This window comes from Nerophis lumbriciformis, linkage group LG27 (assembly GCF_033978685.3).
Source record: "Nerophis lumbriciformis linkage group LG27, RoL_Nlum_v2.1, whole genome shotgun sequence".
Lineage (NCBI taxonomy): Eukaryota > Metazoa > Chordata > Actinopteri > Syngnathiformes > Syngnathidae > Nerophis > Nerophis lumbriciformis.
This window is the reverse complement of record NC_084574.2, coordinates 27,158,823-27,183,375: the sequence shown is the minus strand read 5'-3', so window position 1 is coordinate 27,183,375 and position 24,553 is coordinate 27,158,823. Positions and strand designations below refer to the sequence as shown.

The window sequence follows — 24,553 nt, the reverse complement described above, 5'->3', positions numbered from 1 at the left end:
GCTATTGCGACATCTAGTGGACACATTTAGAACAGCAGTTTATACTTAGCAAACTCATCCCGCGGGGGCCGGATAAAACAATCCATGGACGGATGGCCGAGAATCAGTATTGACAAAACAATCTTGCCTTCCTTCATACAAATGAGCCGTTTGGAATATGACTTTCTAGTTATTTCAGTGGAAATCTCCATATATGGTAGAGGTTTACCCAAAGAGCTTTGCGCGAGTCCACCATTGTATTGTGTCGTTGTAGTCACCAAGTTCCTTCTTTTTCTCTATCTTGTTGTGGGCCAGACGTGCTTGTGCATATACATGCAGTCTCTGTCGTTGCCATTTTCTAATAAAAAGTAACCTTGGAGGCTTGTAAATAAGACCGTCTACAAAACATCCTGAAGAGAGGGTCAGAAAGCCGCTTAAAGATGGTCTGTAAAATAAAATATTTGCAAAATTTGAAACAAAGAACCACCATTACACTTAATTTTTTAGACCACAAGGAAGTGTTTTCAACGAAGGAAAAAAAAAAAAATCACAATATGACACCTTTAATGACTAAAATTCACGGACGGTGCTGCGGGGATGTGGCGTGTGTGTGTGTGTGTGTGTGTGTGTGTGTGTGTGTGTGTGTGTGTGTGTGGTGGGTAGAACGCAGTGCCAAGATAGATGGCTGAAAGAAAAACAACGACAGGGGGAAAGAGAGAATAGGGGCCAAAGACGCAGACATTGTGGTGAAATGTTTGCGCTGTCAAAAAGCTGACATTTGACAATAGCACTGCATCAATGATGCAGAACATTACCAGAAAGCATCCCGCATATTTAAGAGCAAGCAAACAAGCAGAAACAAGGTAAAAGTCTATTTTGGTAGCTAACGCCATCTTTCATGTTTGGCTTGCATAACATGTTAGGACATGCAAGCATCTATCGTTAATACCTTTTCAAATGTGTACATGTTAAATTGTTAAAAATATTGTCACTATATAGTACCTGGTTCTATTCTTCACAGGTTTTTGTAATGTAATATAATATTAATATCTAGTGATGTGATGCTCTCATGTTAAAAGTGCAATTTCAGTGTTATTTGCCTTTATAGCAGGGCTTCTCAATTATTTTGTGCTACTCCCCCAAGGAAAAATAACTTTTGCACCCTCCCCCACTCACCGCCATGACTATAAATTAGGGTTGTACGGTATACCGGTATTAGTATAGTAACGCGATACTAATGAATCATATTCAGTACTATACCGCCTCTGAAAAGTATCGGCCACGCGCCCCGGTCGTCGTCACGTCATGTCATTGCTGGTTTACGAGCAGAGGAGCATGTTCGGCAGCGCACAATCACAGAGTACTTACAAGCAGACACTGTGTGTAGACAGAAAAGGGAGAACGGACGCATTTTGGCTTAAAAACTGACGAAAAAAGGTGAAGTTATAACACTGAAACGCCCTCTTGAAGAGGTGCTTTAAGACATGGCTAGCTAGCGAGCCGCTAACGTCCATCCGCCGTCGGCAGTGTTTTAACTACTTCTAAATCACTAATTCTGGCCTTCATGGCGACAAATAAAGTAAGTTTCTTACAAGTATCATCCCTGCAGGATGAGGAATAGCTAAACATGCTTCACTACACACCATAGCTCACCGGCGTCAAAATGTAAACAAACACCATTGGTGGATCTACACCTGACATCCACTGTAATGATACCAAGTCAAATAGCGTATCTAGTCGATACTACTATGATTACATCGATATTTTTTAGCATCACAAAATCTTCCTCGGGTTTTTTCAAATGTATATTATGTTTATAAACTCAATACATACGTCCCTGGACACATGAGGACTTTGAATATGACCAATGTATGATCCTGTAACTACTTGGTATCGGATTGATACCCAAATTTGTGGTATCATCCAAAACTAATGTAAAGTATCAAACAACAGAAGAATAAATTATTAGATTTGAACAGAAGTGTAGATAGAACATGTTAAAAGAGAAAGTAAGCAGATATTAACAGTAAATGAACTGTTAATTAATTTTCTACCACTTGTCCTTAATTTTGACGAAATAATAGAACGGGAAATGACAATATGTTACTGCATATGTCAGCAGCTAAATTAGGAGCCATTGTTTGCTGACTTACAACTAAAAGACAAGTTGTCTTGTATGTTAACTAATTTATTTAAGGACAAACTTGGAAAAAGAAACATGTTTAATGTACCCTAAGATTTTTTGTTAAAACAAAGCCAATAATGCAATTTTTTGTGGTCCCCTTTATTTAAAAAAGTACCGAAAAGTATTAAAATAATTTTGGTACCGGTACCAAACTATTGGTATCGGGACAACACTACTATAAATAGTGTAATATGTCTATTATTGACAAGCCGACCATCAAACACACAAACAGATTACAGAAGAGAAATTCGTGTTACCCCGCGGGGGAAATACATAATGTCAAAAAGTAAGTTTAAGAAAGGGGGGACAGCTCTCGGTACCGTAAAGTGTTCAAATAAATATTCGTCACTTCGTACATGGTCGTGAAATATGCGCTCCCTCCCCAGGACACGATCTGCGGCATCTTGCCATCTTGCAGTGTGTGTGTGTGTGTGTGTGTGTACGCACACGGTATTTTGAAATGTCTATATATTGTTCATTTTGCTATATGTCTGTTCTATCCATCCACACATATACATACATATAGATACACACACACACACACACACATTATATATATATATATATATATATATATATATATATACACATGTGTATATATATATATATATATATATATATATATATGTATATATATATATATATATATATATATATATATATACACATATATATATATATACATATACATATACATATATATACATATACATACATACATACATACATACATATATATATGTGTGGGAAAAAAATCACAAGACTACTTCATCTCTACAGGCCTGTTTCATGAGGGGTTCCCTCAATCATCAAAAAAATCTCCTGATGATTGAGGGAACCCCTCATGAAACAGGCCTGTAGAGATGAAGTAGTCTTGTGTTTTTTTCCCACACATACATATATTGCGCTCTACCACGGTATCGAGCACTATTTTTTGGATAATCTAATTAAGACATATATATATATATATATATATATATATATATATATATATATATATATATATATATATATATGTATGTATGTTATCAATATAACATTAGACAGGGGCAGCATGGTGGAGAAGGGGTTAGTGAGTCTGCGTCACAATACGAAGGTCCTGAGTAGTCGTGAGTTCAATCCCGGCCTCGGGATCTTTCTGTGTGGAGGTTGCATGTTCTCCCCGTGACTGCGTGGGTTCCCTCCGGGTACTCCGGCGTCCTCCCACCTCCAAAGACATGCACCTGGGGATAGGTAGATTGGCAACACTAAAATTGGCCCTAGTGTGTGAATGTGAGTGTGAATGTTGTCTGTCTATCTGTGTTGGCCCTGTGATGAGATGGCGACTTGTCCAGGGTGTACCCCGCCTTCCGCCCGATTGTAGCTGAGATAGGCTCAAGCGCCCCCCGCGACCCCGAAGGGAATAAGCGGTAGAAAATGGATGGATGGATAACATTAGACAATAGAAGTAAGGGAACTTGTCACACTTAAGAACAAATAGGCCACCCTAAGAGTGCTCTAGAGCACTCGTAGATTTTGTTACGAACAAATCCCAGCTAAGAAAACATTGGTGAATACAAAAAAAAATCTCCTTAAAAACTTCGTAAGTGGGCCTAAGAACAAATTTTGTTCTTAAGAACGTTTGCTGAATGGGGCCTAGAGAGTGCAACAAAGAACAATGAAATCTCAAGACTATCAAGGCATTCTGGAGAAAAACACGTGGCTCAGAGTCAGAAAGCTTGGTCTCATTTGCAGGTCATGGGTCCTCCAACTGGACATTGACCCACCGCCCCTTAGACTCAATAACAAAATTTTGTTTATATCTTTGTCAGACACACTGTAATTAAAACACAAAGAGTTGCAAAAAAACATTGTGTGTTTATAGTACAGTATGCGTGTGCTAAATATCAACCTGACCACCAGACAGAAACATTTAAATGGACCCTCCCCCTCCCAGCCTCATCTCCGTATCTCTCGTTTTGTCTCTTGCAGGGTTGTCTGCTAAGCCTCTTACCTACAGGATTATTGGCAACACTAGGTATTATACAGCTTCATTCATCTGGATGATGCGTTATTAATGTGTTGGGAATGAAACCATCTGTAACAGCAGCAGAGGATGATGGGAGGAGGGGGGCAGATTGGAGGTGGGGGTGCCTTGCAGTAGTGAAAGAGATGGTTTTAGTCGTGGTGATGGATGTTTCTAGATTATAGGGCATCATGGTGAACACGCATACATGCAGATTCATAGACTGTGTAAGCATCGTCCAATAAGCTAAAAAAGTTGTTTAAGTCATTTTAAAACATGCATATCACTAACAAAATCACAAACACTCTCTGGGATCTCACAGGAGAATAACGAGATCACAGTTTTTAATCTAGAAGGTGGGATTTGTCATTTTCAGACCGTGCTGCAAGGATGAGCGGTGCAATGGCTCACAGAATTTGCTTCAATACACATTTTCGCCTATTTCGCCTCACAAGAGTTGGGAATATGTGGTGGCGAATGGTGAAGCAAAGAGCATTGCTCTTTTGCCATTCCATTTCTCAGAAATGCAACTATGATTCACTTCTCAACTGTATGTATATTCTAGTGATACAAGCGGAACCCCTGGGTTCAGATAAGCAACTTTTAAGTACAGTACCATATTAATCATTCATTGTTAAAGGGGAACATTATCACCAGACCTATGTAAGCGTCAATATATACCTTGATGTTGCAGAAAAAAGACCATATATTTTTTTAACCGATTTCCGAACTCTAAATGGGTGAATATTGGCGAATTAAACGCCTTTCTATTATTCGCTCTCGGACGTCACATCGGGAAGCAATCCGCCATTTTCTCAAACACATTACAAACACCGAGTCAAATCAGCTCTGTTATTTTCCGTTTTTTCGACTGTTTTCCGTACCTTGGAGACATCATGCCTCGTCGGTGTGTTGTCGGAGGGTGTAACAACACGAACAGGGACGGATTCAAGTTGCACCAGTGGCCCAAAGATGCGAAAGTGGCAAGAAATTGGACGTTTGTTACGCACACCTTACCGACGAAAGCTATGCTACGACAGAGATGGCAAGAATGTGTGGATATCCTGCGACACTCAAAGCAGATGCATTTCCAACGATAAAGTCAAAGAAATCTGCGAGCGGATGAGGGTATGTCTACAGAATATATTATTTATGAAAACTGGGCTGTCTGCACTCTCAAAGTGCATGTTGTTGCCAAATGTATTTCATATGCTGTAAACCTAGTTCGTAGTTGTAAGTTTCCTTTAATGCCAAACAAACACATACCAATCGTTGGTTAAGAAGGCGATCGCCGAATTTGTCCTCGCTTTCTCCCGTGTTGTTTGTCGGTTTCGCTTGCATACGGTTCAAACCGATATGGCTCAATAGCTTCAGTTTCTTCTTCAATTTCGTTTTCGCAACCTGCCTCCACACTACAACCATCCGTTTCAATACATGCGTAATCTGTTGAATCGCTTAAGCCGCTGAAATCCGAGTCTGAATCCGAGCTAATGTCGCTATACCTTGCTGTTCTATGCGCCATGTTTGTTTGTATTGGCATCACTGTGTGACGTCACAGGAAAATGGACGGGTGTATATAACGATGGTTAAAATCAGGCACTTTGAAGCTTTTTTTAGGGATATTGCGTGATGGGTAAAATTTTGAAAAAAACTTCGAAAAATAAAATAAGCCACTGGGAACTGATTTTTAATGGTTTTAACCCTTCTGAAATTGTGATAATGTTCCCCTTTAAGTTAAAGTTAAAGTACTAATGATTGTCACACACACACTAGGTGTGGCGAAATTATTATCTGCATTTGACCTATCACCCTTGATCACCCCTTTGGAAATGAGGGGAGCAGTGAGCAGCAGTCACGCGAGTGTAAAAAAGTGAAACATGTATTTTGAAATGTTAAGGTTTAATTGTCCTTTGGGGACAAATCAAGTTTTTTTGTTATTGCTGAAATGATAAAACACTCTTTAAACATTTAATTATTTTAAAGACGGATTACATAGGCGAAGATGCCACTCACGCATTCCACTTTTTGGGATTCCGACTTTTTAAATGTTAAAAAGAAGTTCAACGCTGGAAAGCAAAAGTGTGTTGTCACAAGGAACATGAAGCATTGGAAAAATAACAAGTAATAATTACGGTTTTAAGTGCAGGAAACAATGTGATATACCGTCATGGTAACACTTTAGTATGGGGAACATATTCACCATTAATTAGTTGCTTATTAAAGTAACAAATACTTAATTTAGAGTTATTTGGACAGTAGGAGACCATATAAGGGTTAGGGTTAGGGTAACTAATAAGCAATAATTCTGAGGTTATTGAGGGAAGACTCTTAGTTAATGGCTTACTGGTTGTATAATAAGGCCATGCAGAATAAGGCATTAATAAGTACTTAATAATGACTAATTAAGTTATATGTTTTTGGTAACACTTTAGTATGGGGAACATATTCTAAGTAATAAAGACTTAATTAAGAGATATTTGGTTAGAGTTAGGGTCAGGGTTAGAGGTTTAGGGTTATAATAAGGCCATGCCGAATAAGGCATTAATAAGTACTTAATAATGACTACTTAAGAGCCAATATGTTACTATTTTGCATGTTAATAAGCAACTAATTAATGGTGAATATGTGTTCCCCATACTAAAGTGTTACCACCGTCATTTCTGGTCTATAAGCCACTACTTTATTCCCACATCCTGCGCTTCATACAATGCTACGGCTAATTTATGGATTTTTCCGGGTTCACAAGCCGCCAATATATTTTGCCTTTGTCACAGCAGACCAGTGACATTGACCAAAAAATATTCACAATAAATTAAACGCAAGTTCAGTCTGACATATAGCGTGTTATGCACTTACAGTACGCTCATCAAGACACAACGAAATGCCTATGACACAGCCCAAATCCAAAAACAATCAACCCGGCTATCAACAAAGGAAACAGCCACCACACGGAACGGAAATCCACCACCACAAAGGGGACACCGAAATGCCGGAGCGCCATGTGCCAAAAAAGATGGTTTCAGCGTGCAGGAGGAGAAGGACTAAGACCGCGCTCAATGAATTCTCCAGAAGGCTACTGTATGCCGTGCTACTGGGACTGTCTTTTGTTAAATTTGTGAATGAACATAATTGCATGTGTAAATATTTCATGTTTAAATGAGTACACCTGCGGCATACAGTATACACATGTGCAATATATGTACAAATATTTTTTTTCTAAAAATTTAAGTCTGTGCGGCTTATAATTAGGTGTGCTTTATAGCTTGGAAATAACGGTATAGATACAGTAAATAATGAATGAAATGGTTCAATAAATTCAACATAACTTTTACCAGGGTCTCTGCAGGTTTCAACAAGCCAAATTTAAGACCTTTTAAGACCGTAATGAATACATTTTAAGACACATTTCACATCGATACAGGCAAAAAAGTACAAAAGACTTGAAGGAAAAAACATGAAGTTTATGCATGTTTTAAATAAAAGTAATGTCAATAGATTTTTAAGACCTTTCAAAATTGTATTTAAGACCTTTTATGAGATTTTAGACATTTTAAAGGCCTTAAATTCAAATTATTGGATTTAAGACCTTTTTCAGACTTTTTAAGACCCCGCAGATACCCTGTTTTACTTTTATTGCAGAGCCACGAGGACAACACTTTTTTACTTTGCTATGGATCATTTGTTGAATTCAATTGTGTTTATAAGTTTGTTCATCAAAGTGCTGGTACTTGCAACGGTTGGGTGCCTTATTTTAGTAAAATATATATTTTTAAAAAGCAGATAGAGTGAGTCACCTATGATTGGGATTCTTTGTTTGGGCAGTCGATTCCACAAAATGATACATGGGCAAACGATTTGTAATGTGCAATGTTTGGTCGTAGGTTGACAGAAACTGTACAAAAACCATCCTCAAGGACAGCATAAAAACCGAGGTAACAGTATTTCAAACAAATGAATTTTTTTTACATGCTGTGTAAAACATTACACTAGGTTTGTACGGTATATCGGTATTAGTATAGTACCGCGATACTAATGAATCATTTTCGGTACGATACCGTCTCTGAAACGTACCGATCCCGCACCCTCCCGAGCCCGCGTCGAAGTCACGTCGTGTCATTGTTGGTTTACGAGCAGAGGAGCATGTTCGGCAGCACACAATCACAGAGTACTTACAAACAGACACAGTATGTAGACAGAAAAGGGAGACGAGACGCAATTTGGCTTAAAAACTAACGATAAAGGTGAAGTTATAACACAGAAACGCCCTCAGGAAGAGGTGCTTTGAGACATGACTAGCTAGCTAACGGATAACGTCCATCCGCCGTCGGCCGTGTTTTAGCTACTTTTAAATCACTAATCCTTGTCTCCATGGCGACAAATAAAGTGAGTTTCTTACAAGTATCATCCCTGCAAGACGAAGAATAGCTAAACATGCTTCACTACACACCGTAGCTCACCGGCATCACAATGTAAACAAACATGGGTGGATCGACACCCAACATCAACTGTGATGAAACAATTACAGGAGTGTATATAGTCGATACTACTATGATTATGTCAATATGTTTTGGCATCACAACATTTTTTTTTTTTATTTATATTATGTTTATAAACTCAGGAAATATGTCCCTGGACACATGAGGACTTTGAATATGACCAGTAACTACTTTGTATCGGATTGATACCCAAATTTGTGGTAGCATTTAAAACTAATGTAAAGTATCAAACAACAGAAGAATAAGTGATTAGTACATTTTAACAGAAGTGTAGATAAAACATGTTAAAAGAGAACGTAAGCAGATATTAACAGTAAATGAACTAGTAGATTAATAATTAATTTTCTACTGCTTGTCCTTCATAATGACAAATTAATAGAATGGAAAATGACAATATGTTACTGCATATGTCAGCAGACTAATTAGGAGTCTTTGTTTGTTTACTTACTACTAAAAGACAAGTTGTCTAGTATGTTCAATATTTTATTTAATGACTTAACTGCAATAAGAAACATATATGTTTAATGTACCCTAAGATTTATTGTTAAAATAAAGTCAATAATGTAATTTTTTGTGGTCGCCTTTATTTAGAAAAGTACCGAAAGTTTTTTAGTACTGGTACCAAAATATTGGTCTTGTTACAACACTACATTACACATTACATTATATTGTTTAATAGAAAAAACAGATTGACCATGCCTCACCATGAAATATTAGACAACTGTAATGTGAAACCTTGTTATAGCCTTCACCAAAGTACACCCACAGGAGACATTGAGCCAGTGACATAGCGATGACACCATTCGTTTAGCAATATAGAGTGCACGAACGCAACAAATCTGCCTATTTGAGATGTACAGATGTAACACTTGCCCCACACTGCTCGACTTAATGACGCAGTAACCATGTGTCCAGTTAAACATGATGCTAATGGACCTTTGCCCTTACTGCCATCTCATGAGCGAGAGTCAACAGAGTTGACACGGCCGGGATGAGTCATGCCAGCAGGTTTTCTATTCCCGTGTGTGTGTAGTATTTCTAACATCCATACACCTGTTGGGAAATAGCATGGCGGTACGTCTTTGACACCAAGTCAGCAAAGAAGCAGAAGAGGACCTGGATAAGGCTGACATGGACCCCCACGCACAACATTCAGCACCTGAGCTCCAAGGAGTGTTTAACAGGCTGGTGTCTGTGTTTGAGATGCTATGGAGACGCAGACGTTTATTCTACACGCCGTAAATAGTCGAGAGTTTTAAAATTCCTAGGGTTGTGATGTGCTCGATTAAAATCGGCTATAAAAGAAAAAAAAAAGTGCATTATAATATTAATGAAATGATTTCCCAGTGCAGGGTGTGAAGTGAGATGGTGTCATGTGTACAAATTACACTTGTACATCAAAGTGTGGGAGGTTTTCTGGTGCCTCTTTCAAGTCTGAGGTGCACCCTGCTTCCCTTAGATCTAAGCATGTTCCCGCCTCCGTATGTGACCAATCGGCACTTGATAAAGAGGCTTAAAAAACGAAGATGGATGGACGACTGATCAGCAGGCTGTACTTTATTTTTCCCTCATTAAAGGTTTCACATAGAAGCACTTTATTGATGTTATGATGAATTTTTAAAACACTTAGTGCATCCTCCTCAGAGTGTCTTTGGCCTGTAATTATGTATGGTTTCAGGCCTGTTTAAAGTAGAATGGCTGCACACTGCAAGGCCATTTACTTACAAGGGAATGTCAATTTAGAAGTCAATTATCATTGTTAAAGGGGCTGTGCCATGATACACCAAAAACAACACTGACTGTGACTGGCACGTGAATGCAGTGTGAGACACAAACTAACATGTTAGTACTACTCCTTTATGTCAACAATACATACTATTAAGCACAACACATTAGTATAATTAATACTATATAAAGTTTTTTTCCACCAGGGCTCAGTCACAGATTTCAAACTCAAGACTGCTTTTTCAGAGAGACTTAAAAGTATTTTCTATGTAGTTTTGTGCACACGAGCGCGATAAATATGCTCACATAAATGGGTCTGTTCGGTTGGAGCTCCAGCTCTACAATTGGGTATTTGTATGCGTCTGCTGGCACGAAATGTCAATCCTTCCATCCATTTTCTACTACTCCTGCAGAGAGATGGAGCCTATCCCAGTTTAAAAAGCTAACTAGACTTTCGACTGGTGCACCCAGAACAACCCCCATTCTATCCAGTTTTCATTGGCTTCCAGTTAAACTCCGCATTGAGTTTAAGATTTTAGTTCTGACATTCCGTGCGTTGCATGGTGGGGCCCCTCAGTACATCACTGACTTGTTATGCCCCTACTCTTCAGGGCGCAGCCTCCGGTCTCCAGGCCAGGGTCTTCTAAAGATCCCAAAAACTTGTTTTAAAACCCGTGAGGACCTGGCATTCCATGCTATAGCTCCCAGACTCTGGAACAACTCGCACCAGTCCCTCTGTGATCTTGACTGTGTTGAAACTTTTAAGAAACATTTAAAAACTTCTCTTTTTAGTAAAGGTTTTAGTTAATCCACCTTTTACTATCATTTTTAATCCACTTTGTAACCTTTGTATGATGTTGCCCCTGTTTTAAATTGAATTGTTGTTTTACTTCACCTATGTTTTGTACAGCGCTTTGTGATTTTATCTGTGAAAAGCGCTTTAGAAATAAAATGTACTTACTTACTAACTAGCTAGCTGCAAAGCCAAACTAGTCCCGGTCCGAAGACATTGTGCATCTGCTCCCTCACACCGCTGCTACTCTTTGTCTATTGCTCTGAAGATAAGAACTCAACTCGATGAAAGAAACAACGTGAGTATGGCTCCTTGTTCTTTGTGCACCATTCTCATGGATAGGTTGGCCCTTTTAGAGAGCCATGTTTGCTAGTTAGAGCAGAGTATTTTTGTAACTTTAGACGCCGTTTTCTAGCGTTTTAGTGAGTTGACTAGTCCAGTTTGTAGCAGCCTTAATCAGCCTACAAGCCACGATGAACCGGTTGAGACGCATAATAGATTTAGCTTTTTAGCTAGTCCTACATCCCAGTCTACCGGACACCACACCTTCGTCATAAGGGACTCCATCACCCAGAACCTACATTTGAGTAAACTAGCCATAATTAAGTGTAATCCCGCGGCCAGAGCACCCGACATTGAAGCTAATCTTAGGGAATTGACTCACACAGGCCTAGCACACAGGCCTAGTAAACATGTACGACAGGCTAATCGCAACACTAGCTACGCGAACATAGTTGTATACGTTAGCTCCAATGACACTAGGATGAGACAGTCAGAGATTACAAAGAGGAACATAACTAGGACTTGTAATCTCGCTAGAAAGATGTCTCGGCATTGAGTACTTGTCTCTGGCCCCCTGCCTGGCAGAGGCAATGATGAGAGGTATTAGCAGAATAGTCTCACTTAAGAAGTGGCTGGCTAGTTTGTGTAGAGAACAGGGACTAACATTTATTGATAATTGGCCCACTTTCTCGGGCAAACCGGGCTTGCTGAGAAGGGACGGCCTTTACCCTAACCGGGGAGGTGCTATTGCTCTTTCTAAGATTATAGATTACTATTTGAGTCATACTTGACTAACTACACTTGAGCAAATTCGGACACAGGAAATTACAGTGCCTGTTAGCCCGAGTGAGGAGTCAGTTAAACTTGAATTAACCAGAGTCAGACTGGAAAATTCCTGCACACATAGCATTTCTTGTAGAACAATACATAATTTACATATTTTTTTTCTGGAGTGACTGTGCTAGAGTTAGATATGCATACTACTGAGGTTGCAAATTATGACATGTTAAATATATCGCAGCACAAAGCAAATAATCTCAAGATCCCCATCATATCAATTCCTAGATGTGATCGAAATTATTTAAGGCGCACTACATAAAATAGACTTAACGTTATTAATATCAGTGACAAAAATGCCTCAAAACAGCCCACTACCGATAATATGGGCTTTTTAAACATAAGATCATTGTCTCTCAAAGCGCTAATAGTTAATGAGGACAACAATCTTAATGTCATTGGTCTCAGTGAAACTTGGCTAAACACAGATGAATTTTTCTACTTAACGAGGCATCTCCTTCTAACTATACGAGTTCACATATTGCCCGTCCCCTTAAAAAGGGTGGAGAGGTTGCACTAATATCCAATGAAAACCTTAACCATAACCTATGTGATAAATATAAATCATTTGAGGTTCTTACTATGATGTCTGTCACACTGCTACTTCTCCATCTGGCTGTTATCTATCGCCCCCCTATGCCCTGTTCGAACTTTATCAGTGAATGTTCAGAGTTTGTTGTTGATCTAGTGACGCACGCAGATAATATACTGTAATTATAATGTGAGATTTTAATATCCATATGAATACCCCGTCAGAGCCTCCTGGTGTGGCGCTCCGGACTATAATTGATAGCTTTGGTCTTACACAAATAATAAATGAACACACGCATCGCAACGGTAATACGATAGATATAATCCTTGTCCGGGGTGTCACCACCTCCAAAGTTATGTCACTCCCATACACTAAAATAACGTCCAATCACTACCTTATCACATTTGAAGTTCTGACTCATTGTCAACAAGCTACTAATAACCAATGCTTTAGCACCCGCAAATATAATGCTGCCACAACTACAACTCCTGCTGGCCTACTGCCCTCGGTAATGGCACCATTCCCAAATTATGTGGGCTCTAACGATAACCTCACTAACAATTTTAACGATAATGTCCGGTGCTATACTATTGATAGTTCTTGCCCTGATGTGGGATCTGAGCCGAGGATGTGGTGTTGGCTTGTGGAGCCATTTAAGACATTTGCGATTAAGGGCTATATAAGTAAACTTTGATTGATTGATTGATTAATTGAGTGACTTAGGGCAGAAGACAGACTACACCCAGGAGTTGTACTGGTCACGACTCGCCAGTCAGTCATAGAGCAAATACAGAGACAGACAATCATTCACACTCCTATTCATACTAAGTGGTGACCGAACAGGTTCAACCACCAGATCATCAGTGACTTTGCAAAAATTGTGAATGTGTCATTCTGATCATGTTGGAAAATAAAATACTTGTTTTTTTAAAAATGGTTATGTAAAGCAATCCATTCATCATTCTTCCAAAAAGCAAACATACCATATTTAAACCACACAAGAACATGATTAAGGCTATACTTGTCTTTATCTGTTTTGCTGCATAATTATTGCACACATATAGTAAAACTATGTCTTATTCTTTGTAACAGTATCATCTCCTTCAGTGCATGTATTATTGAATTTGTTATAGTGCTGAGCGATTAATTTAAACATAATCAAAATCTACATTTAAAGCTTCTAACTGACGTAAAACTGCAGTGAATATAAGAGCCTGTTACCTTTTGCTATATTGCAGATCCATCCACACATCTATTGAAGTGGATTAAGCACATATTCTGTTGTTTGGATACATTCGTTTTGAGAATCCTACAAACTTGGGTATTGATCCAATACTAGGCAATATTGTCCATGCTGATACTAAATTTGCTTAAGATCATTGAATGATCACAACTAAAATCAGACAAAAACACAGGATGGTGATGGCGATGTAACAATATCAAGTAAATATTCAAATGATGTCCTTATTCTGTTTTACATACAAAACGTATAACAAAAGTAAATAGTGCAAAATTAATAAACAAAAACAAAAAATACTATTGGCTCTTATTTCTTGAAATAAAACAAACGACAAAAAACGATTTTGTGATAATAAAAAAACAACGATCCAATCACTGTAGTATCGACCATTAACTGATACTATACTTGGTACAATTACTGTCCATATTTATTATTTACCCTCATTCAAGAGCTCTCGCTTAGTGGTTAGCATATCCTCTTACGATGTGTAGTGTAGCTTGTTAAGCTATTCCTTGTCTTCCAGTCCTGCAGAGATATTGATATTGATTGATTGGTAAGAAACATAATTTACTTGCCACCACAGAGGCGAGGGTAGTGATTCCGAAGCAGCTTCGAGGACGCTACATTGTCCGTTTGCTTGTCGCTGTTAAATGTGTGGACAGAGCTAGAATGTGTTAAAATGCATTATCACAAAACGGCGATAGTATTAAAAGCTATATTGTACCATATATTGTCTGTATCGCACAACTTTATCGTACATTAACCGAAATCGAGGTAGATGGTTCAAAAAATCGTGGTGTAGATGTTTGCTATGATTGTCCATCCCTAATATTAAGTCACCACAGGGAAATATGATGTGTAACATAACATCACCTTTGCCCATGTTTATCATAGGAACGATTTGGAAAACATCTGTGCAGACTTACAAGCAAGGTGATGTGATGCCTTACAATGACTAAGAGGGGAAGTCTTTATATCTTGTGGACACTCATTGGAAACATCCTGCCAACACATGACTACTACAGCAGATGAAAAGAACAAGCTGATGAACAGATGTGAAGAAACTTCCTCTGGCTCCTGTTTTAAGTCTTGGTAATTAACATGTCCCTCTATTTACCACAAAGTTTGGGTAGATGATCTCTTCTCAATTATCACAACAGTTTAAAACATTTACCAAGAAAACAGGAGGTCTAATTATTGGAGACTTAGCGATATGTATATACAAAACGAAAAATGTACAGCAAAAGACTGTATTGGACTAGGAGGGGAAAAAAACATGTACACACTCCTGCATCAATACCATCCATCCATCCATTTTTCTACCGCTTGCCCCTTTCGGGGTGGCGGGGGGTACTGGAGCCTATCTCAGCTGCATTCGGGCGGAAGGCGGTGTACACCCTGGACAAGTCGCCACCTCTACACAGGGCCAACACAGATAGACAACATTCACACTCACATTCACACACTAGGGCCAATTTTAGTGTTGGCATCAATACCCACATGACAAATCTAACTAACTAATGACAAGTTTGACTCCTACCAGTTGGGATCACATATCCATCATATATTGTCCATCCAGAACGAGTTACCACAGAATTGTAACTGTCATATTGAGGCTTTTGGCTTCTTCTACAATGGATGAGAAAAATGCTGCTCTCTCCCCTCAATGAGACATCGTGCCTCATGTGGCGTTACTGGCGTTTATGAGTCACCCTAAAGGAAGGACAACTCTGCTTTGCCAAGCCACATTCTTTGACAAGTATAAAAAATAAAAATAAAAAAATAAAAAATCATTATCCACTTGCTGGAATGCATGGGTCTAAAAGAAACCAATCAAATGCTCCCAGCTGTCATTGCATCACCTTGAGACATCCAAAGGGCATGGATGCACATTTAGAACCAAGTGTTAACAATGCTAGACATTTAAATAAATCTGCATCAATGTACCATACCAGGGAGCAAATCTGACAAACTGATGTTTCATGATAACAAGCTTAAAGCTATGCCATTGTACAATATGTGCACAAAAAAACAGACCGATTTGAACATGGTCTTAAAGTAAATAGTCTAACTCCAGTATTTTTCATGCATTAATTTTGAAAACGTTATTTATTGTAACTCTGCTTCTGAACACATACCAGCTGGTTTGCCAGGCAATGGGAAGAGGTAGCAGGACAAAGTTCTTGACAACTTAGCGACATTGTTGTAATATTTAGTGAGTATTTAGACCTCCCTAGATACTAGGGCGGTGGAATAAGGGTTAGTGCATGTGCCTCACAATATGAAGGTCCTGAGTTCAATCCCGGGCTCGGGATCTTTCTGTGTGGAGTTTGCATGTTCTCCCTGTGACTGTGTGGGTTCCCTCCGGGTACTCCGGCTTCCTCCCACCTCCAAAGACATGCACCTGGGGATAGGTTGATTGGCAACACTAAATTGGCCCTAGTGTGTGAATGTGAGTGTGAATGTTGTCTGTCTATCTGTGTTGGCCCTGCGATGAGGTGGCGACTTGTCCAGGGTGTACCCCGCCTTCCTACCAATTGCAGCTGAGATAGGCTCCAGCACCCCCGGCGACCCCGAAAGGGACAAGCGGTAGAAAATGGATGGATGGATAGATACTAGGGCGTATAACGGTAAATGTATTCACATTTTTTGGTACTGTATGGAGCCTTCGGTTTGATACAGAAACAGACTGAATTTCCACACCTTATGCATCAAAAGTGACAAACAGGAAGTGTTTCTTGTGACTTGGCAATTAAATACAAGTGGTCACAAAATGCAAAGTATTCACTGCGAGAGCAAATATCCTGACATGCCCTGGGAGTGTGCATTACCACCGTTCCATAATTTGGTAACATCTCGCTTTCCGGGTGAAAAACGTAAATAGGGGATGCCCAAAGTATAGTGTAGACCGTGGCATTAAAACAAAATATTACGTTGTTGCCCTAGGGTAAACTGGGTATAACACATGGCACACTGACAAAGCTTAACCTATTGTTACTATAACAATCTACAAGGTTAATGTAGGTTGCTTCTCTTTCTTCCCCTCCATTTTTCTGCATTCTTTCGTATCTCAAGTTATCATTACGTATATGTATTGTTGCATTTGAACAACTGTATTGTTGATAAGAGGTAAATTATTGGTATTGTTCATTATCAATAGCGCTATTTCTATTGGTATTTGTATTGATCTATTTGTAGTGTAATAATGCTCATTGTCATATCTGTATTATTATTTATGGTCGCTAACTGCTTATTTGCTATCACTTTTACCATCATATTTGTACATATCGTATTTGCTGATGTTGCTCTATTGTTGTTGTTGTGTTTGCTGTTGTTTTTGTCTCTCTGTCTAATCCCCCTTTTGTCCCCACAATTTCCCCCTCTGTCTTCTTTTTTTTTCTCTTTCTATCCCCTCCTGCTCCGGCCCGACTGCACCAAATAATAATATGAATACATTTAATAAAGTCAAATACAAATAAGGCAACAAGAGAAGTATCCTACATTTCTCTTTTGTAAAGTAAATCTGAACAGCCGATAGGGCATCTACATAAACTATATGATTTGTCTGAGAAGCTGGACAGGACAAAAAAAAAAAAAAGAGCTAAATATTACAAAAAAAATGGGATTATAGAGAAAAAGAAATGTTTTCAGACTTTTGAAAAGATACATGCACATGTGTCATTGTCAATTACGCAAATCAGACAATTAGACAACGACGTCATCTAAATCCCCGCCAACTCACCACCACAAATAGGTTACAGTCCTGTGGGAAACACTACACTCCAAACAAGAAGCTTCAATGTCACCCAGTAGCATTTACAAATCTGCAAAGGTCGAACAATCTTGAGTTGGATCAGAACATGTTGCATGTATTCATAAATATCCATTATACTTCAGCATAGGCCTGTAATATTATCTGTAACATCCATACATTAGAAAGATTTTAAAGAAATTATATATCTTGGCTCAAGCCACACCCAAAGCATATGTGGTATGTAGGGAGCCGTTGTCAAAGGGGGCGCTAAAAACAGGGGATGCCATTTTTATTTATTTACCTATTTTTATACTATTTGTTTTTATTGGTGCAACTGCTCAGTGGCCTTGTGGTTAGAACAGTGGTTCTTAACCTTTTTGGAGGTATTGAACCCCACCTGATTCATATGCTCATTCACCGAACCCTTCTTTAGTGAAAAATAAAAATAAAACATTTTCAAATTCAAGACAAAGTTATATGATTTTTTTTACTAGTGCACAAAATGAACCGTGCATGAATACCACCTCGTTCAAAGAACAAAACCAACACAGTGCATGAACTCATAACAAATGACACACCTGCAAATCAGTTTGTCTTCTGCTGTTGCCGTATCCATAATATGCCGATAGGGAGAAGTTTTTAAGTACACGATGACTCGGGTGTGGCTTGACCTCCGCAGCGGAGGCTCCACCGAACCACTGAGGCCGACTCACCGAACCCCTAGGGTTCGATCAAACCCAGGTTAAGAACCACTGGGTTAGAGTGTCCGCCCTGAGATCGGTAGGTCGTGAGTTGAAACCCCAGCCGAGTCATACCAAAGTCTATAAAAACTCAGCATTAAGGGTTGGAATTGGGGGTTAAATCACCAAAAAGATTCCAGAGCGTGGCCGCCGCTGCTGCTCACTGCTCCACTCACCCCCCAGGCGGTGGAACAAGTGAATGGGTCAAATGCAGAGATTAATTTCATCACACCTAGTGTGTGTGTGACTATCAGTGGTACTTTAACTTTAACATAAACCCTTGCAACATTTATTGGTACTCTCGCATATTCCCGATGGCTAAAAAGGAAAAATCAAGGCAAGAAGAAGATAGGAGGGAAAAAGAAAGAAAAACGAAAAAATGACTGATTCAGTATCGTCAATGTTATGAAGTGAATTCAATTTATAAGGACATTTTTAATTGTGTAACACATAACTATTGTTATTAGAGTGTAAACTTGCTATGTTTTGTATTATATTATTATTAATCAGGGACAGACATGAGCATTTTTTTGGATTAATTAATGTTTTTGTATAGTCTTTCTTACAAATAAACTGTAAGGAAAAATAAATCAGAGCCAGGTGGTTCTTGGTTCAAATCTCAACTCTGATCTCTATGTGATGTCGCCATGTGCTTGCTTGGGTTTATTCTGGGTACTCCGGTTTCCAACCACAGCCAAAAAAAACATACAGTATATGTCCGGTTAATTAGAGGCTATAGATTTTATTAGAGATTAGCATAACGGTCTTGGCAATGGTTTTGTGTTAGAATGCCGGCAGGTGGGATGAATAGTCCAACCAGATGAAGTGACTGTCAGGCTGTAATGTCTGTGGAGCAGACAGATGATGCAGTGCATGGCTCAGAGGGACTGACTGTGTGCGAAGGACACAGTTTATCATCGCCCATCACAATTGTCTGCTGGTCGCATGCAGTCCGAAAAGCAGGTTTCCACTAAACGTCTGGCAGTTTTACGAAGGGGGGAAAGAAAAAAAACTCTGCACGATTGCCAGCCACAACTATGTCCAATTTCTTTAGGGCAGCCTGACGGCCTCGGAAGACCATGTGAAAGAGAAGTTCAATTTTCAGGGAATTTAATGCCAACCATCAGGCTGTTAAAAAAAAAAAAAAAAAAAGAATCACATGCTGCGCGCAAGTCCTGTTCAAACAAAGCTGCTCACTGTGCAACCTTCAGGGCACAACCCAGTCAGCTGGGTCTACAAATACATATTTGGATTATTTGTCGTGGATAAAATGATGGCAACAGCTCTGCTTGTGCTGAATTTCCACTTTGATGTAATCCTTCTGCACAAGTCATGGTTTACCTCGTTTGGTGCAGGTTTTCACATACAAATTACAGGATGCAACATACACTATATTGCCAAAAGTATTTGGCCACCCTTCCAAATGATGAGAATCAGGTGTCCTAATCACTTGGTCCGGCCACAGGTGTATAAAATCAAGCACTTCGGCATTTGTAAAAGAATGGTCCGCTCTCAGGAGCTCAGTGATTTCCAGCGTGGAACTGTCATAGGATGCCACCTGTGCAACAAATCCAGTCGTGAAATTTCCTCGCTCCTAAATATCCCAAAGTCAACTGTCGGCTTTACTATAAGAAAATGCAAGAGTTTGGGAACAACAGCAACTCAGCCACCAAGTGGTAGGCCACGTAAACTGACAGAGAGGGGTCAGCAGGGGAATTATGGTGTGGGGTTGTTTTTCAGGAGTTGGGCTCGGCCCCCTTAGCTCCAGTGAAAGGAACTTTGAATGCTCCAGGATACCAAAACATTTTGGACAAATCCATGTTCCCAACCTTGTGGGAACAGTTTGGAGCGGGCCCCTTCCTCTTCCAACATGACTGTGCACCAGTGCACAAAGCAAAGTCCATAAAGACATGGATGACAGAGTCCGATGTAGATTAATTTGACTGGCCTGCACAGAGTCCTGACCTGAACCCGATAGAACACCTTTGGGATGAATTAGAACGGAGACTGAGAGCCAGGCCTTCTCGACCAACATCAGTGTGTGACCTCACCAATGCGCTTTTGGAAAAATGATCGAAAATTCCTACAAACACACTTTGCAACATTGTGGACAAGCCTTGAAGCTGTAATAGCTGCAAAATGTGGACCGACATCATATTGAACCCTATGGGTTAGGAATGGGATGGCACTTCAAGTTCATAAGTGAGTCAAGGCAGAGGGCCAAATATGTTTGGCAATATAGTGTACTACCTAACATACCCAATACAAATCAAACATAATAATTCAAAGTTTAAGCCATTTAACAATACGTGTATCCATCTTGTGGTTTCAGTTGAGATGCAGTGTCTTGCAAAGTTAATACTCCAGTTACTTTGTTGTTATAGTGGAGGGGTATAACAGAAACATGTCTTAGTATGAATTATTGACACTGCTGTTTAGAAACTCACCATATTGCAGAAAGTGTCCTTATTGTTGTGGCCAGTGTATTGATTTTTCTGATAATTGCCAAACAAACTGCACACATTATGTTCGCAATAGATAGCCTTGTCTTCTATATCAAAATGTTTAATGCCAAGTGACTCTCATTTTACCCTCATATTTTACCACAGCTTTGGCATCGCCATCTCCAGTCTGTGCCTCCTGTGCTCAGCATCAGAGAAGTAAAAGGGACCACTAGTGTTTGTGTGACGGTGCAGGCTGGCTATTATTTGCCCTCAGGGCTGCCTCATTCAAGACAACATACAGTAACTAGATGAGGCAATTCCTGAAGGAAATGCGCGTGAATGCTCCAATGCTGATGGTGAACTGAAATGCTGACAGAATGTGGTATGAATGTAAGAATAGTTTGAATGTTGAAGAGTTTGAATTTCCAGGAAAAACGGAATTTGGTTTGGAACTTGGGAAAGTGTTAGTTGGATGAGTGGAATGTGTGGATGTTGGAAGGGTTTGAATAGGTTGAAAAATGTGGAAATTGTGGGAGAGTGGAAAATGGATACCGTATTTTTCGGAGTATAAGTCGCACCGGAGTATAAGTCGCACCTGCCGAAAATTCATAATAAAGAAGGAAAAAAACATATATAAGACACACTGGAGTATAAGTCGCATTTTTTGGGGAAAGTTATTTGATAAAACCCTACACCAAGAATAGACATTTGAAAGGCAATTTAAAATAAATAAAGAATGGTGAACAACAGGCTGAATAAGTGTACGTTATATGACACATAAATAACCAACTGAGAACATGCCTGGTATGTTAACGTAACATATTATGGTAAGAGTCATTCAAATAACTATAACATATAGAACATGCTATACATTTACCAAACAAACAATCTGTCACTCCTAATCGCTAAATCCCATGAAATCGTATACGTCTAGTCTCTTACGTGAATAAGCTAAATAATATTTGATATTTTACGGTAATGTGTTAATAATTTCACACATAAGTCGCTCCTGAGTATAAGTCGCACCCCCGGCCAAACTATGAAAAAAACTGCGACTTATAGTCCGAAAAATACGGTAATTCATTTTGAATGGGGAAAATGTCCCTAAAAACTGGGAAATCTAGGAAATACAGGAATTGTTTTCAATTGTTGAAGGATAGCACACAATTCCTGAACAGGGTGAATATTTTGAATTTAGAACTTTTGAATCGGATAAAACATTTGGGAGTTGTGGAATTTGAAAAATTAATTTTGGGAAAAGGGGGAATTTTTTTGAAAATGCTAAAAAAAAAATGTGAATGTTGTGAAACAGTTGAAATGGTTGGTGTTGGAATGTTTCAAATCGGTCGAGAAATGTTGAAGTAGTAACATTGCTGGACTCGTTAACTGCAAAATACAAGTTCCGCATCATTACCCGCCGCTGGTATTTGTACATCTTCTGGCACACCATCACACTTGCTGTGGTCAACGCCTGGCTCCTCTATCTATCCTTATTATTTTACAGTGTTCTGAGTCAAGGTGATGAGCAATAAGCATTCAAATGAACCCTTAGTTGTTTGACTGAAGTGAAAACATGTTGAACATGTTCAGAAAATGAATACAAATGGCTTATGGAAAATTTTGCTACCCTTTTCACCCAACGTTGTATCGTTACAACAGTTCCATAAAACCTTATCAAAATATGAAAAATTTGCCAACACTTCATTTTAATTCCCAAATGCCCCCCTATAACACCATCTGACAGGTTGAATATTTTTTGATTCATGTATTTCTTTGTCCGGGTCTTACAGGGTTAATTAAGAAATGCTATTACAGAATTCCTGGAATTTCGGGAAAAGCGGGAATGTTTCCAGTTAAAAAAAACAACTTCGTTTTTTGTCCTGATTAAGAGGAATGTTTTGACTTTGGAACGGTTGAAATGCGTAGTCGCCAGAAAAAAAGGGTAGAAATAGGGCTTTGGAACACCAGGAATTCTAGAAAATCCTGGAATTTTTTTTGAACTTGGAAAAAAAAGTAGTTTCAATTTCCAGGATGGTGAAATATGCTGAAGGTGGAATGGTTTGAATCGGTTGAAAAATGTGGAAATGGTGGAAGTTTGAAAAATGGCCAATTCATTTTGAATGGGAAAAAAATGGTAATTTTGGGAATTTGTCAAGGGAAAGCCCGCGATTCTGAACAGTTTGAAGTTGTAACTGTTTGAATCGGGTGAAAAATGTGGAAGGTAGAGCACGCCGAAATCTGGAGAAGAAGAAGTTGAATAATAAATAGATGCATTTTGGTGTTTAAAACCATGTGTCTGAATGCTTCGGAGGATTCACACAATAAATAGATGAATGTTGAAAAAAAGCATCTTGTGGTTTCAGTTGAGATGCAGTGTAGAAAAGCATGTGTGATTGTGTTGGAGCATTCACACAATAAATATGTTGTTTGAGGCCAGGACGGTGTGCTTGTCTTCTACGCTGGACCCAGAGCGGGGATATAACATGTGTCTTACCGGCTGCTGTATGTGACGCGATGAGGTTCCTCTCCCAGGCGGCTGGAGATGCTGCCGCCTCTGCCGCTGCCCTCCATGCCGTAAATAGTCGCTGCCAGCGGCTTTGTTGTCCCTCTTCTCCCGCACGTTGGAGGCTCCGTCTCCCTGGCCGTCTTCGCCGGAGTCGAAGCTACTGAAGTTCCACACGATGAGCGTCTGGACCAGGAGTACCGTGAGGGCTGCGATAAGGGCGGACCGGGACCGGCGGGCCAGCCGGCGAGCACACACGCCGCCGACCATGTTCGCAGCGGGCTGCACGATGCCGGAGGAGCGTCGGTGTGAGTGAGTGTGTGAGCGGCCAGGTTGGAGAGCGCTGAGGGTGAAGTACGAAGGAGGGAGAGAGAGTGGGAAGCAGGGAGGATGAGCCACACGGCGGCGGAGGAGGATGCGGGAAGTGGAGCGCGACAAGGGGAGGGACAGCGCCACCTTGTGGTGGAACTTGCCACAGAATCGCGCGCCTGCCTGTTATGTTGGAAAACTCTTCTTCATTGTATTACTAATTTGTTCAAACATATTGCCAAAAGTATTTGGCCACCTGCCTTGACTCACTAATGAACTTGAAGTGCCATCCCATTCCTAACCCATAGGGTTCAATATGATGTCGGTCCACCTTTTGCAGCTATTACAGCTTCAACTCTTCTGGGAAGGCTGTCCACAAGGTTGATGAGTGTGTTTATAGGAATTTTCCACCATTCTTCCAAAACTGCATTGGTGAGGTCACAATCGAGAAGGCCTGGCTCTCAGTCTCTGTTCTAATTCATCCCATTGGTGTTATATCGGGTAAAGGTCAGGACTCTGTGCAGGCCAGTCAAGTTCATCCACACCAGACTCTGTCATCCATATCTTTATGGACCTTGCTTTGTGAACAGTCATGTTGGAAGAGGAAGGGGCCCGCTCCAAACCGTTCCCACAAGGTTCGGAGCATGGAGTTGTCCAAAATGTTTTGGTATCCTGGAGCATTCAAAGTTCCTTTCACTGGAAGTCCTGAAAAACAACCTCACACCATAA

The 24,553-nt window shown here is 39.7% G+C and overlaps 1 protein-coding gene across 1 annotated transcript in view; it reads right to left on the bottom strand.

Moving 5' to 3' along the window:
• Positions 1-23,826, bottom strand: part of xylt1 (xylosyltransferase I) — a 351,330-nt gene extending 327,504 nt beyond the window's left edge. The window contains exon 1 of the mRNA XM_061988256.1: positions 23,507-23,826. Within this exon, the coding sequence (XP_061844240.1) occupies positions 23,507-23,785 (279 nt within the window). The 5' untranslated portion in view covers positions 23,786-23,826. The remainder of the gene's footprint in view (positions 1-23,506) is intronic.
• Between the last annotated feature and the right edge of the window lie 727 nt (positions 23,827-24,553).